Genomic DNA, 16,757 nt, shown 5'->3' with positions numbered 1-16,757 from the left:
TGGTATCAAGAAGTAAATTTCATTTCTAATTTCATACCATTAAATCCCATTACTTTAACACTTTCAGACCAGTTTTCTTAATCTGTCRATGTATATTGTAATATTCCACAGATCAAAACATTTAGTCACAATTTAGACATTTAATTCCAAATGTAAATATACAAATTAATGTTATGCAGTAGAGGCACTGAATACTTAAACACATGTATGTTTTAAACATTACATTCTACACGGCAATCTAGTTTCAGGTATTCTGCTTTCATGTATCTGTGGCCATACGAGATGTGTGAGAATTCCATTTCTCATTTAGAAGAACAAGGGGAAAAAACCAAAACCCTGCTCTGATAACAATGGTGCTGATTTTATGCCTGGAGGCTGTTATTACAGCTAAATCACTTCATTTGACAAAGAAGCGATTACGTGCCACTCAGCCTCATCTGAGCTATCAAGCATTGAAAATACCTTTCTCRTAACTAATGAAAATGTTTGCAAAAGCCACTGACTGACTTACAAGTTGTGCTAACTAACAGTACTTGCAGAATTATTTTTTTAAATGAAACTTTCTGAAGTATTTCATTTGAAAATACTCTTAACTTATTATATACAAATAGTTTGTTATCACAGGCTTCTTTTTTTTCCAAACTAGCAAAGTGTTTTACAGATACAGCAAAGATTGCTTCTTTTCATCTTTATTACAATTCCTTCAAAATCACTTTTATTTTCCTTCTAATTCTACTATAGCCATTAAAAATATGCTATTTGCAAATATGGAAAACACGATACTATTCATCTGAAAATTACCAATTAAGTTTTGGTAATTCTATACACCTCAGAAGATGCTAGGGGAAGAACATTTTCTTCCTTTATGTGAATCATGCTAAACCTTGGAAAAACCTTCATGTTTGGTGCAATTTCTGTCAATGAAATGGACATGTGGTGAAAACGCAAGTAACTGCCTTCTGGGTACTGTAGAAAATACGTAGGTCTTCTGGTTAAACGCTCTCAGCTGGTGGATGTGCTTTACAAAAGGCATAACTTTGTGCATATGGTTGTGAGGGTAGTTTAAGAATTTGTGTCCTCATGGCAATATATGGACAGTAATTTTAAATTGTTTCAGAGAAAATCGGAGTATCTATGAAGTTAMTGGGAAACCACAAGTCTTACTGAGTACGCAAACCAGAAAATAGGCTAGAAAAGCTGGACACAGACAGGGCAGCTGTTATTTTTCTAGTGTGTAGTTAATCTCAACTACACATTTGAAATGGATAATGAAAGCCTTCTTTGAACATCAGATACAAATAACTAATTGGCTACAAATTACTTTCAACATCAAAGTATGTTAATACAAATATTTTCTGGTTCACACTTTTAATGATAACATTAATGTAACACATCCAAATATAATTAATAACAGAACATAATGGAATTACTTAATAAATAGTAGCTTAGAGTCTGAATTCCTAAACGATTTACAGGATTCTTGTCATCATGTTCTGAATTACAAGCAGTATGTTAAAACTGATTATGAGCTGATCCTACTTCCATTAACTCTATGGTGTATTTTATCATATAAAAGGCAATGTTTTTAAAATATATAGCAAATAATTCTTGCTGCTGAGGAAAGTCTGTCAGTCTTGCAAATCGAAATGTTTTGATGCTTATCAGCAGCATTTTCTGCAGTCACACTGACAACACAGAGGAGACACATTATTCTGAAGAAGCCTAACAGTTTGCAAAGGGAAATACAGTAAGGCCATGGAGTAGTAGGACATGTTAAAAAAAAAACAAAAAACAAAAAACACTCTAGTCCTCCATCATCATTACTGATGTAAGTTTATGCGTTTAAAAAAATTGTGATACTTTAAGAAGAGGAGACAATCTCAACTTCTCAGATAAATATAACTGGAAATCATTGCACAAAAATATTCCTTTTAATAAATACAATGGATGAAGTCTCACTGAATATTCCCTCTCTTTCAGAAATGCCACCAACTCTGTAAGATCCTGAGGTTAGAAGCTTGCAACTTTCAGTAGTTAAAGCTTTGGGTATTTTATTTCTGCTGACAGAAGAGCTTAACTTCACACATTACCTGAACTAATGGGAACATTTTTAGATTTTGTAAAATGTCACAAAGACTGACCTTTGTTTTGATAGCAGAATAAGGTAACTTTCACATCATTCTCACATTAGATATTCAGATGTTAGAATAAAAGGGAGTGATTTGAAAGTTTGTTTTCTCAATGTAATACAGGTTTTGTGTAAATATCTATATTTTAAAGACATAAGTCTTTTAAATTGCCACTCCTACTTCTAATAATATCTCTGTCAAGAATTATAAAACACATAGACAAAAAAGTTTCATTTACATATTGTTTATATCAATTATTTTATAGGCATCATGGGACATAAAGTTGGACAACAAAATGACAAAGAGAATGGACACAATTTTAAAAATACGTATATATAAGAATATTTTTTTACTAGAACCTCAGCACAGCAAGGTGCCCAAAACAGAGACAGTATATTTGAAGGTGGTCTTATAACAATTCTGCCTTATAAGCCATCATTCGGTAATGTATGTGTAAACATAAAGCACTGAAATCATGTATCAGAGAACAAATGGCATAATTTTATTATCTTCTAAACAACATAAGTTATGATGTTAGATGAGAAAGGTGTCAGCTAGAGTAACATTTCTGCTTTACAGAACATGAAGTTATAAAAAAGCAAGACAAACAGTCTGGCGATACTTTAACATGAACTGAAATTACTCGTTCTAAACTTTGTTGTTTTGCACATCTGGTAATTTCTCTCTTGTTTTAAAGGCCTTTTCTGTGTAAGAAATTGCAAAAATTAACAATCCAAAACAATTCTCATTTTTTTTACTTACTTTATACAGTAAGTATAAATCTGTGAACACTTATCCCACAGTAAAAGTGGTTGATTTCATGTTGATTTACAGCATTTCCCACTAGCTATTTCTCTGAAATAGTTTAAGGCAAAAGACAGCCCGTGGCTCTTCAGCTGCGAACTGTTTGCAAGCTGCCCAGCTCCTCTCCCTTAGTGGGGTTACATTAAAGAKCTGATGGGGGGCTGCATCTGCATGGGGCGCCTCTTACCAGCGAGCTTGCCCCGTTGCAACAAGAACAGTGGGTACAAGGATATACTGCTCCCTTCCATCAAAGTACTGTGAAACTATTTAAATAACAGCCAAACAATTTAAACAGAATTAACTTCTTATTGAAAGTACAAAYRCTTAATTGCTTCATCAGATRTATTCCAYATGGTAGGTAGACTCTGCAGATGTGTTTGTGGAATAAAAAAGAAATAAAATAGAGTACAAAAATTTAGAATAATATAATGATATTAAAAATTTCCATAGATTATTATCCCCTTTTGGAGAAAAAGAGAGAAAAGTGAAGAGCAGTGTTTAGAAAATATATTCATTATATAATTTCAAAAGCTACTGGAAGGCACTCATACATTSGTGATAAGTCTTAATACTCTTATTCATTGTTGACGTGTAAAACCATGATGGATCAGTATCCTGCTATGTGAAATATGATACAAATTCAGAAATAAACAATTTTCCAGGGCTTAGTTATGCTGATAAAGAGTATCATATGGATATACACCCACAAGAGAAAACAATGAGGCAACACTGCTCATCTACTGAGAGTGCTCAGCAGCTGCCGTCACATTTTTGTAAGCATCTAAACAAACAAAGTTTTGTTCAAATACTTCCCAGAAGAACTTCTCAACCATCAAAGGAAGCACAGTGATATCTGTTTAGAAATACAGTTCATGAATCATGAAAGCTAGAAATGTTTGATGCTAAACACTGATTTTCTGAGATGGAGTAAAACAAAGGTTTGTAAGAAGGGATAGACTGGGAATGAGTTTGAAAGTGAGCAGAATTATGTTTTAAGAACTGGGCCAGGAGAAGGCATTATAGAATGATGTTACAGGATGGAAAATGATGGAAAAGATAAAGATWTTTTTTTTAAAACAAAATTTCTCAGTCTTTCCTGGTCATACTGCAAACTTACAAGTTCAGCATAGGCCAAATTCTATTGTAGGCAGTGGAAAGTATTCTTGACATTATAAATGTCTCCAAATGGAACTCTCCATCACAACTAAAGTTTACAATTCAAAGATATCTTTTCCAGACAAAAAAAAAATTGAAAAGACTGTGGTATACAAAGCTACAAAATATTTACTTTTAATATGAAGATGTCAAAGCTTTGAATTTTTATTAACTTGTTTTTTTTTTCCAAAGATCACACTATTCATGTTGACAAATCCCTGTACAGTGCCTAAGGGTTCCCTAGCTAACTGAATGTAAAGCTTTTGAGAAATGGTGATAGACATCAGATCAAATCAATCATCTAGACAGAGGAGACAGCTATAAGCTGTCTGTGTAGAAATTTGCTGCTGAATTAAAAACTGACTGTAATGCAATTTCAAAGAGTACCCAGGGATTCATTTATTAGCAGGAGAGAACACAAGTTGGTGGTTGGGAATTCATGGCTTATTTGCAGATCTATGAATCCTAATACACAAAGTATGATAGTTCCCCAAAGACTTGCAGAGTCCTGAAAAATTACAACTTTGGTTTTACTCTTCAGTTTATTTACTGTCATCTTTGATATCCCATCTTCAAGTGGATTTAGTACTTATGAAGTACATATGGATATGTAAAGGGTTGAAATAAGTGATATAACAAAAACAAAGACTGCCTTTCTAAAACTACACTGAGTTACTCTTCATTGATTCATAATTGGCAACTATGATTGAATTTCTAATCTGTTCTCTAAATCTGTCCTCTGTTGGGAAACAYCCCAGAACCACTAACCACTAGAGACCACATCAAAATGGAATTGCTAGGTAGTGGTAACTTTTTTGTAAGTCCCAACACTCTTTCATTAATTGTTTTTTACTCTCTGAAAACACAGAATTAAGTACATTTGGCACTTGCAATAATGAGATATAATAATACAACAATATGAATAATATTGTGAAATTACTTTTTAYTTTTAATTTGTTTCATGGGAATGCTACAATATCATACCTCACTGGGCAGCAAAATAGAAACTACTCTCCAGTGCTACAGCATTTATGTRAGCAAGTCCTCATGTTGCAGCAAAGTATCAAATCAGTGTTTAAGTTTCAGCACTGAAAATGAGCCGAGTATTTTTTGTCTTTGTTGGTGATCAGACATTTAAGTGCTCTCTCTTCATGGCATTTAGGACATTTCTCAAGGACAATCCTGTATCTTGTCAGTTATAAAGGTTGATGCAGTTTTTGAGGCCTATTTCAGAGGAATACGTAGATATTTTAGTTCTGACTAGGCTCTAGTTCAAGCTTGCTCTAACTGATAAATGAACCATATAGTCTATAATAACAATAACAAAAAGGCACAACCAAAATGTAATATTATTGATGTAAGCCATTTCCAACTGCAAGGCAATGGATTGATGAAAGAGAGCAAATGATGAGCTCTGAGTGGACAATTTAATACTATTAACAACAGGAACATGGGAAGCATCTAAAGGAGATATATAATTAAGTTCTAACTATTCTAATGATAAACAGAATTAAGAATATCCAACATCTACCACAACTTTGCTTTTAGTTGTGCCATCTAGAAATGCAAAACACAACAAAAATATTTACCTATTAGCTGTATCTACAATATTTCATATATTTTATATTCATTTTATGCTGCTTTTTTAAGAAATGGCTTTTAACAGAAGTTGTTTTTCATGTTTTATTTTGCTTTAATTGTGTTACCTTAAAGAGATCACAAYGCTGGAAATAATATAAAAATATAATAAAATAATAATATAATGTTACTCAATTAAGAATATTTGCTGCCAAGTCTGATATATGGAGAATATCTTTAAGCCTCAAGATAGCTCAACTAACCTTAAAAGATTAGCCTAATTAATATATCTCTTGGTATATTTGGTATATTTCTGTTAAGGACTAATTATAACTAATTCTGAGCCCTGGCATTCAATAACTTTATCATCGACTTCAATGAAAATAGTCTTCCCATCTCCAAATAGTTTCAAATTTTGTTTCTTGATAGATCACTTCCTTTTCCATGCCATACTGCTGTAATTGTACTCAGCTACTCTCATGGAGATCCCATGCTACACAATTATTAACGAAAGAGCATGGAGAAGTATCATTTTTTGATAAATGCATATTTAAATGACCAAGAAATTGTATATCAAATTAATTCAAATTGAGGGTAAMATATCGGTAAACGTATATCACATACATAAATGTATGTATGTCTGTATATAAACAAATAAAAACATGTAATGTACAACTGTGTTTTATATATATGTGTGTGTGTGTATTTCCATACTATATATATATAAAATATATCAYTTGGCACAGTTGTTAGTGCTAAAATATTAAAAGTATAGTTATTTAGAATTTATAATGTTTTTAAATGATTCTAAATCAGTAAATATGAAAAATTATCACTGAATTTATAATTATTTAATGGCTCAGCACTTTAGCACTGACCCAGAAAGTCCCAAATATATGTGTTATCCAAATGGTTTAACTGTGACTTACAAATGTAGTACTTCATGTGCTGTAAATGTCTCTCTGAATTGGAGCAATAGTCCTCAGCGACTTGGAAGAGTAAGTTGTAAATTGATAATCAAAAACTTTAAATAGCAGTTTTACAGATGATATTGTGAACACTATACTGTTCATTTTTATCATTGTTTATTAGTGGTAGCGTACTACACCGACTACCAATAAAGATTAAGAACCTTTCAAATTATTATGACTTGTGCTTGATAACATAGGTTAAAGGCTCAGAATGCAACTGTTTAGTACCACCAAGAAACAGGAAACCAAGACGATTTCCCTYCCACACAAAGCCCGAGTACCAGGGTGTTCATACAAAACAGAGAATTGGGACAAAAAGAAATCAAGTGATTCAGATTGTGCGGGATTCACCTAACTCAGAGTAGAAATCTACGCACAATCTCATCCTAGAACAGATGTCTAAAGAAGGTAGGAGGCATTATGCTCTAGCGGAGTCTGAAAAGCTGACTCATATGTAGATGTTTATATTCAATACAAACAGGGGGATTGCACTGCTGATCCCACTCCTTCTCATGTTCAGATTTTCCTGTTCTGTAACAAAATCTTAACTTCTATCAGTAGATATTGAATTCCTATGTACAACTAAGTTCATGATACCCAGTATTGTATAACAGTGAAATTAAAATACTTCTGCTGAGTTTTGGGCCTTGACAAATTTTTTTATTATCGAAAACATCAAAGTTCCTGCTCAGAATTGTTGAGGAGGTAGATGGCCAAGTGAGGAACAATTAGAAGCCATATCTAAGAATTGCCATGTTAATTTAGTTGAAAGTCCTCTCGCAAGGCACACAAATATGCATATTATACCTACACACACACAAACACATAAACATATRTGTATGTATATATACATGCACACTTCAAAAGTTAAAACTTACCTTTGAACCCTGCAGCACAACGACATGAGAAATGGCCAATTAAATTCATACAGGTGGCTCCATTTTTGCACGGCAAACTTGAACATTCATTAATTTCAACTTCACAGAAGCGTCCTTCATATCCAAGCATACAGCGACAGCTGTAATTATTCAAGTGGTCCTGGCAGACACCATGTTCAGAACAYTGGTTTCCAACACAATTGTCTATATCCAGTTCACAAAATGTGCCAGTGTAACCAAGGGGACATATGCATCTGTTATTGAAAAGAGCAAATTAAAAAAGCAATTTTCAATATATATCATCCTATTGACCAAGGTCAAGGTAATGTATAACTGTGTTAGCAATATTTTTACTTTCAATTAATCACAAATGGATTGCATTAAAAAAAAAAAAAAAAATTCCTTTTAATTGTATACCAAAGAAATTTGATCTTAATATGTCCTATGAGTATTATGCATCTTCACTTGAGAGTGTCTGTTTCTGCAGACAAAAATGCCAAGAATATTACAGAGTCACAGCAAATCATCTGCTTATCAAAGGAGAAAGTTCCTCTCATCTTGAGGGCCCAGCTGATTCTATTTCTCACATACTAAGGAAACCTAATATAGAAATAATCTATTATACTTACTTTACAACTAAATATATGTGTTAATTTGAATAAAATTTCATATAATTGCAATAATGCAATTTTAGTTACCTCTAGCTGAACAGTTTCTAAATCCAACAACAGCAAAACTTCAGTATGAAAAATACAACCATTCACAGAATCACAGAATCATAGAATCAGTAAGGTTGGAAGGGACCTCTGGAGATCATCTAGTCCAACCTCCCTGCTCAAGCAAGGTGATCTAGAGCATGGTAGTCAGGGTTGYATCCAGGTGTGCTTTGAATATCTCCAGAGAAGGAGACTCCACAACCTCTCTGGGCAACCTGTTTCGGTGCTCTGTCACTCTCATAGGGAAGAAATTCTCCCTCACGGTCAGGCGGAACTGCCTGTGCTTCAATTTCTGCCCATTGCCTCTTGTCCTGTTGCTGAAAAGAGTTTGTCCCCATCCTCTTGACACTCTCCCTTCAGGTACTTGTACACATTGATAAGATTCCCCCCTCAGTCTTCTCTTCCCCAGGCTGAAGAGGCCCAGCTCTCGCAGTCGTTCCTCAGAGGGCAGGTGCTCCAGCCCTCTGATCATCTTTGTAGCCCGATGCTGAATTCCCTCCAGTAGCTCCATGTCTCTCTTGGACTGGGGAGCCCAGTGCTTGAGATGAGGCCTCGCCAGGGCTGAGTAGAGGGGCAGGATCACCTCCCTCGACCTGCTGGCAACACTCTTCCTAATGCACCCGAGGATACCTTTGGCCTTCTTGGCCACAAGGGCACATTGCTGGCTCATGGTCAACTTGTCATCCACCAGCACTCCCAGGTCCTTCTCTGCAGAGCTGTGTATCCATACTACGTGATACTTGGTGGGAATAGTCCATGTTGTAACTTTTTGTATCTGTACTACCTGATATTTGGTGGGAATGATCTAGTGTTGTAACTTTTTGGTGTCTAGAGCAATACTGATGTGTTAAGCGGATTACAAATAAGTAACTAACAAGGTCTTGGAAATCTGTGAGAAAGAACAGCAGTTGGTTACATGTAGAGTCTGTGGCTTCCAGCTACAGAATAACCATGAGAAGCAGTCAACATGAAGGTCAGAAGTTGAAGAGTAATGAAATAGCGACCCCCAAAGTCAAATGTGGCCCCCGAAATAARTCTGCATGCGTGCGCAATATCACAGCCCGGTTATGCAACTGGGGCGGAATTGGGCTAGACTCCCCGCACTTGCTGGCCCCATATGCCGGGACTCCCGCCTACCGCAAGTAATTATAAATACCAGAGTTTTCCGAAGGAGAGGGAGGCTGCTACACAACAGAGGACCATGTTGCCTCCTTGGGGACACTCAAAAAGATTGTGCCTGCCGACTCCCTCTCTCACCATGCAGACGATCGGGACAAGCATTGGAATTGTCCTTCTGGAGATTACCATCGGGTCGGTCTGTTTGTAAGTATTTACTAATAAACTGCTTGCTACTGAAGAGAGCGTGCGTGCGTGCGTGTGTGTGTGTGTGTGTGTGTGTTTGTGTGTGTGTTTGTGCTGGCTTGCCAAACTGGACGTTTGGCCCCCAGGAATCTAACTAGAACACAGATATAGATTGCACTGTCCATATTTCTTAGATCTAAAATAAAATAAAATAAAATAAATGCAGTTCTGTGAGCTTTGGAGTTCAGCATCTGACTACACTTATTTTTAACTCTAATATTTGTATAGAATTCTGTATGATCCAAGATGTTTAAAATAAGTAACCATTTCATCTCTTAATCACCCTATGAAAGGAGGCTTCAACACAGTTTTGCTAAAAACTGTGCTGATGTAACACTGACATAGCTGAGATTAAAATATTTTCTTGTCTGTCTTAGAAATGATACAAAGACCACTGATTTCTAAATAATTAAGCCTTCTACACTCATACAAGAAAATACACAATCACCACATTAGATTTTAATGAATATGGCCTTATATTAGTATTTAACAGCACTCAGATACTGAACATGCTATCAAAAACTTTGAAACATAGATTAATTTGTAGTTTTCATTTGCTGCAAAGCTGCAATGCGGCTTTACAATAAATTCCAGAATAAATACAAGCCAAGAAAAAAGACTGTAAAATATGAATATCATAAATACTAATACATAAATATTACTGACCTCACTGTTAAAAGTTCCTCTTGCCCTCTCATTTTCACTGCTTCTGTAGAACAGTTACAGTTTCTCCAGTAAGTATCTAGTTAGTATCACAGAATCGTAGAATCACAGAATGGTTGAGGTTGAAAGGGACCTCTGGAGATCATCTAGTCCAACTCTCCTGCTCAAGCAAGGTCACCTAGAGCATGTTGCACAGGATTGGTGTCCAGGCGGGCTTTGAATATCTCCAGAGAAGGGGACTCTACAATCTCTCTAGGCAACCTGGTCTACTGCTCTGTTACTCTCACTGTAAAGAAGTTTTTCCTCATATTCATGTGGAAATTCCTGTATTTCACTTTGTGCCCATTGCCTCTTATGCTATTGCTTGGCACCACTGAAAAGAGTTTGTCCCCATCCCTTTGACATCCTCCACCCCCTTATGGTGTTTGTAGACATTGATAAGATCCCTTCTCAGGCCCAGCTCTCGCAGCCGTTCCTCAGAGCGCAGGTGCTCCAGCCCTCTGATCATCTTTGTAGCCCTACACTGGACTCTCTCCAGTAGCTCCATGTTTCTCTTGTAGTGGGGAGCCCAGAACTGGACACAGGACTCGAGATGAGGCCTCGCCAGGGCTGAGTAGAGGTGCAGGATCACCTTCCTCGATCTGCTGGCAACACTTTTCCTAATGCACCCCAGGAGACCATTGGCCTTCTTGGCCACAGGAAGGCTAATAGTTAACATGTCGCCCAATAGCACTCCCAGGACCTCGAGATGCCAATAGCAATCCCTGGCTGCTTTCTTGAGGAAGGCTAGGAACTGGGGGAACTGGGGGAACATTCAAAGAATGAGCACAACACCACRGAAAACAAGTACTAAGAAGCTTTTGTATAACAATTTTAACTCTTTTATTGAGGCTTTTTTTTGTTAATTTAGATTGTGAATGTATAATGTAGTCTCTTAGCTTGTTAAGACATTAGCTGGACTAACCGTAATTTCTTTGCTTCATATATGCCCTCTTTTGTCCATAACCAGATTTGGAGTGTAACAGATCCRAGTGAGTAAAGAGAGCCAATACCTCAGAGCTTTTGCTACAAATATGTGTTTTCATCGTAGATACCAAACTCGGGGCACAGATACCCTATTGTGGATCACTTTGCTCCTGTACGTGTTGTGTAGGTGGCCGTAAAGTGACATTCAGACTTTGTTAATATCACCAATGGCAGTAGCCCAGTAAGTTGATATGGCAGTGAAATAAATGTGAAGCAGAGATGAAGATACTACCAAAGATTGAAAGCAACAGGCASGCATGTAAGTAAGTTCATACCAATTGGTCCAGGCAGGGCAACACTCAATGTGTATCTACAGACTGCTTGTACTAAAGAGATCTAGGACTTGTGCCATTGAGTGAATTACTGTGTACAACCGGTGARTATTTAAAATAACTGAAAAATGTCAGACTATGCTGAAGATGTGTGGTGGCTATATTGATCCATGCTAGGTGATTACYCAGCTCTTTTCTGTCTTGAGAAAGAAGACAGGTAGGAACACTTAAGCCTGGCACCAACCAAGACTTCCCAGTATCACTATCTTTTTTAATAAATGCTTTTTTATTATAGTCATCCAAATGGATTAACTACATTTACTCAGTATTAATGATTTTGTTTTACAGCTGAAATAGGAAGTGCACACACATTCATAAAAGGACTAAAAAGATTATTTAGTTCCATTTTGGCTTTTTGTAAGCACCTGTAGTCTCTGCAGAAAAGCTGTTGTACAACTTATTATAGAGATATTCCCCAGGAAATTACAACATATATTCACCTAACTTCTGGAGCTGTAGCAAGGCAAGGGAAAGTATTTTTCTTCTTTCTCCAGTGAAAGAAGCCTATGATGGCTACAAAAAACTGTGTATATCATAGTACTAACTTTATATGGCAGTGCCAATTATGTCCTGCAGTCAAATTGCGTATGCACTATAGAGTGAATAAACTTGAAGATGGAAAATTACAATGAAAAAAAAAATCTAATCAAACAGCTTAATTTACTCAGCTAGTAGAAAAGAGAAAAAGTCAAGGAAGCTTTAGATTTTATGCCACTCAAAACTTATCTAAAATAYGTTTACTTTTCATAATCTTGCTGGCATCATGCTAAGAAATGTTTTATATTTTAAAYCACTTTATTTAACAATGTCTCACTAAGTAGGGCCTTACTCTTTCCTAGTGAGGCAAATTTAAGATTAAATTATACACACTGTGTAGTTATAGTGAAAAAGTTGAGAATACTGAAAAATGAGTGGGTGATTCAAGCTGTATTGTACATCAGATCAGCCTTCATTATGGGAGATTTTCTTGCATAAAACCTTACGAAATGCTGACCTCAGAGTTATATCTACAGAGGAAGATAAATTTTTAAAACATACTAGTTTATCATAACCTTATACAAAAATTGCAACAACAGTGAATCATACAGTACAGTTTCTTCAGCTGCATTTATCTAAGAGTTCTCAGTCTTTCTTGCTGGGCATCCCTGGGGTTGTGATAAGTTTAAGACTTCACCTGAATGAACTGGATTGAAGAAACACGATAGCTAATTGAAACTAAATTGAATTATAGATTCTAGTTTTCCCATCCATTGCTCCTTTTTACGAGATAAACTAAAATCAGGAATCTGCTAGGAACTATTTCAGTTCAGTTCAGTTTCTTGATTGTCAAAACTTAGCATTGACAAGAAATAAATCTACAAAGACAAAGAAAACAGAATCCTAAAATCCTTTGATTTTAAAACAGGATGATCAACTCCTTGAAGGAATCTTTCATTTTATTTAATTATTCACTAAATACTCCTCATTAGGCCATGTTAAATCCATCCTAAACAGATTTTCTCTTTCTCCTCTTACAAGGAACATAATGGAAAGATTCAAGCTGATATTCAACGGAATATATGGCAACTCTATCTATTTACTAAGGTAATGAAGCTTCTCTTCCCTCCTCCTGCCCCAGATATATGTGACCATTCCTTTTAGTGTGTAGATGCCAGGTTTGTCTTTTCTGCGGCTATACCCTTAGCCCAGTGGTAGTATCAGTAACTCTTTGGACGATGTATCATTTTTAATACATGCTGATTAACGTCCATTACGATGTCTCAAGCAGCCCAGGCTCAGCTGGAAGCACAGTAGTTGATTTGAATTAACAAGGGGCTTTGTGCAAGTCTGACTGAGGCCACTTTAGTTGTAACAGAAGGGTCACTCAACCAAAGGAGTAAAATTCTCAAGACATATTGTGACTATGTTGGTCTTAATATCTCTATCTACCCTCACTGAGCTTTCTCCCTACATCCCACATTCAAGGTGTGAAGTTGAGTCCTCTCTTTCAGCCTCATGTTGAACTTGAGAGAAATTCTGTTCATATATTGAATGTACACTTATATAACTCCACTGTCTGGAAGAGTAGTTTTAAAATGGGAAGAGATGTAGAATACATGATGGTGAGGAGAGAGGAAGTTAGAAGAATTACATACAAACTTCACTCCTTCCTTTCTCTATTTCCTGCCTTTCTTTCTTTTTCCATCTCTTATCTTTTGTAAGATTTATAGTTGGCAAAACTAAAATGGACAAAGGGAAAAGTGATGCACCTGAATCCAGGCTTAGTCTGGACCATGGCTTTATCTCTCTCCCTCTTCTTCTCCTGCAAAATAACAACACAGTGGAGCTTCCATGGCGATGGAAGTGGCTGCTATATGACAGGTGCCACAGAGGCAACTGTGGGACTCTGGTTGGTGCAGCCATAGAAGAGGGGTTTGCTCTGGGGTGCTCCCCGAGGGTAAACAAACCCTAGGTGCACAATGGCAGTGCCACAACACTGTGGAGTTTACTGTAGCCTGGTGGCACACTCTCTAACAACCTGGATCAGATCATGATCCGCAAGTCCAGACAAAGGAGAAGTGACACTGCAAACCCACACCACAGGCATCTCAGGCAGTGGAGCCCTCTCCCGCAGAACGACCTGCTATGGGCACGTTGTTACCCACTGAGCAGGGCAGCGGGCTGAGCACAAGGGARGTCATCTGCTGCTGTGCACGCTGGTATTGACTGGAGCCCTGCAGCTTTTGCATGGCTGAGGGCTGGGGTGGTTCTGACTGGGTATAAAAAGAGAGTAAGSCACATACCTCTGTGTGGACTTGGACCCACAGGCATCTGACCTGCAGACTCAAGGACCCACTGGTCAGCAGGGATGTCCCTGATGTCAGCAGTGTGGTGAGGAGAAACTGGGGAAAATTAGACTGGAAGGGTGGCCCCTAAGGGGCGAAAGCAGTCCGTGTACCATGCACCCATGACTGAACTGTAGAGCTCTGATACATACAGATATTTTCAGTTCTGTTGYATTTCTAGCTTTGCTATACTGCTAGCTTTGTTATGACATCTTAACTTTAATAAATTTTCACCCTTGACAAATGATGGTCTCTTGAGTTCAGTACAACTGAAAGACAATCTGAAAGATAATCCAAAAGAATCCTGGGCAACCCCCTAGTGCATCACACTATATCACCAGCACCATTAGCAAGATTGAAGTTTATCTTCTAGGGAGTCCAGATTTTCAGGTAATGCCTAGCCATAAGTCTGGACTGCAGGAAGTGGGACTGGAGGAGGCACAAAGTGATTTAATAAATTCATTTTAGGTTCTCTGTTGAGGGTTGGACAGAACCAGGACAAAATATCTTGGATGCAAATATGCTTTTTTCTGGAGGAAATAGTTGGAGTATATTGTTATATTCAGAGGATTTTAGGGTAAGGTATTTAGGACAGACTAAAGAATAAGAATATGTGATAGGTGGTAAATGAAAGCGCCAAATTATCTGGGAAAGGAAGAGCAAGAGCTCACTAAAAAGTTTGGGAATTTTTGGTTTATAACAAAGACATTTCTGATTTATACCAGATAAACACTTTAAGTTTGATATCTCCAAAATAAATAACATAAGGTGTTATTATTATGTTAAGCCTGAGAGCACACCTTGCAGCACCTGAGATCTTAAAAGGAGTGGAATATTCCTGAAGCTCAGCCGGATATTTCCAAACTCTGACCCTAACAAAGCTATAACAAAATACCAGTGGAACAATACACTACGACCAAAGTTGAACAACTGCTTTAGAAGTTATGCCTTTTTAAATTAAGAGAAAAGGCTAGAGTTTTACACTAATTTTCCATATATCACAAACAATACATAACATTTTGTTAGAATGTTATCAAATAATTAAAATACATAATTATACACAATTAAAATATATATAATAAATAACTGAAGGATATAATGGTAAGTGATTTTTGAATGAATATAGTAGCTTTAAAAATGGATCTCTGTATGATTGCTAATGGCATTTACATGTTTACTTCTCCGTACATTCTGCTGAAAGTTTTCTTATGTCTTCATGCAAATACTATGCATCGAATACAACTCTTGACATATACCTTATCCACAATGATATCCATTTTAGGATAGAAATGTAACTTGTAAAAGTCTTTCAAAAAAGTTGGGTGACTACACTTCCTGAAAATAAGGCACTCTTGGGAAATACCTTTATTTTTAAGAAYAAAATAGGTCTTATGAAAAACTTCACTCATTCAGAAGCAGAAATTCTCTGTCCACAGAGCAGGTAGCATACCGTAAATGCTCTGCTGACTCTTTTTTTTCAAAATTCCCCATGCTTGTTTCTGTGGGGTCAGGTTCTCCAATAAAAAAAACCTATCAGATAGCACATCTAGGATGGGGACCGTAATGGCAGGTTTTATTGTTYCTCAAATAAAGAGACTGGCTTGTCAAAATAATTTATCTTTCAAAGACTGAAAAGATAGGAATTAAGTGTTTTGTACCAGTGGCCTGAGTTTGAATTAGGAAACTAAATTCAAAAGGTCTTTTCTGTCAGAAGCCTTCAGACCTACTCATTTCCTGACAAATGCTAGTGGATTTTGTAAGGTAAGCATGTCTTTGTTCTTCTGAAAGAATTCTTTCCCTGATACAGGTGAGAAAACCAYAGATTTATCTGTCAAAGAAAACGTCARACTACGGCCCAGTGCTTTGAAATGMGAGATGGYTGCAATCTAGCAAAAAGGAAGGATATATATTTTGCAAAGATTATGTGGTAATAATTCCTTTTAACTCTGCTGTTTTGAGAATCATATACTTATCTGTATTTGTATGCTTATTTGAGGATTTCAGCYATTATTTATGGAACACCAGAAGTGGAGTGGATCAATTGTTTAATTATTTTTTTTTAATGGTTTTGATCACTATTGCCATGCTTTATAAATGCAAGCACTAAAGCATATTAATTAYAGTGCCTCTAAGTACAGGATACAGCATTAAATTCAAGCCATTCAAAACACTTTCCCAGACATTACACAGATATTTTAGTTGGTCTATTTTTTGTAGCAGAAAAAAATAATTTTTTCAGGTCTCATAAGAACAGYTGAACTGCACATGTTTAAAGAATCATTCCACTTCCATCTGTTTTTCCCCATAGTTTTACAGAG

General features: G+C 36.5%; 1 protein-coding gene across 1 annotated transcript in view; it reads right to left on the bottom strand.

The window, feature by feature from the left end:
- LOC146595489 (uncharacterized) overlaps nt 1–16,757 on the bottom strand; it is a gene marked incomplete at its 3' end in the record, with an annotated part of 408,834 nt that overhangs the window by 272,934 nt on the left and 119,143 nt on the right. Inside the window, exon 11 of the mRNA XM_085305610.1 lies at nt 7,516–7,769. Coding sequence (XP_085161736.1) covers nt 7,516–7,769 — 254 coding nt within the window. The remainder of the gene's footprint in view (nt 1–7,515; nt 7,770–16,757) is intronic.

Source organism: Rhea americana, unplaced genomic scaffold, assembly GCF_003343005.1.
Source record: "Rhea americana isolate MKP2758 unplaced genomic scaffold, rheAme1 scaffold_224, whole genome shotgun sequence".
Taxonomy (NCBI): Eukaryota; Metazoa; Chordata; class Aves; order Rheiformes; family Rheidae; genus Rhea; species Rhea americana.
This window is presented reverse-complemented; position numbering and strand designations above follow the sequence as displayed.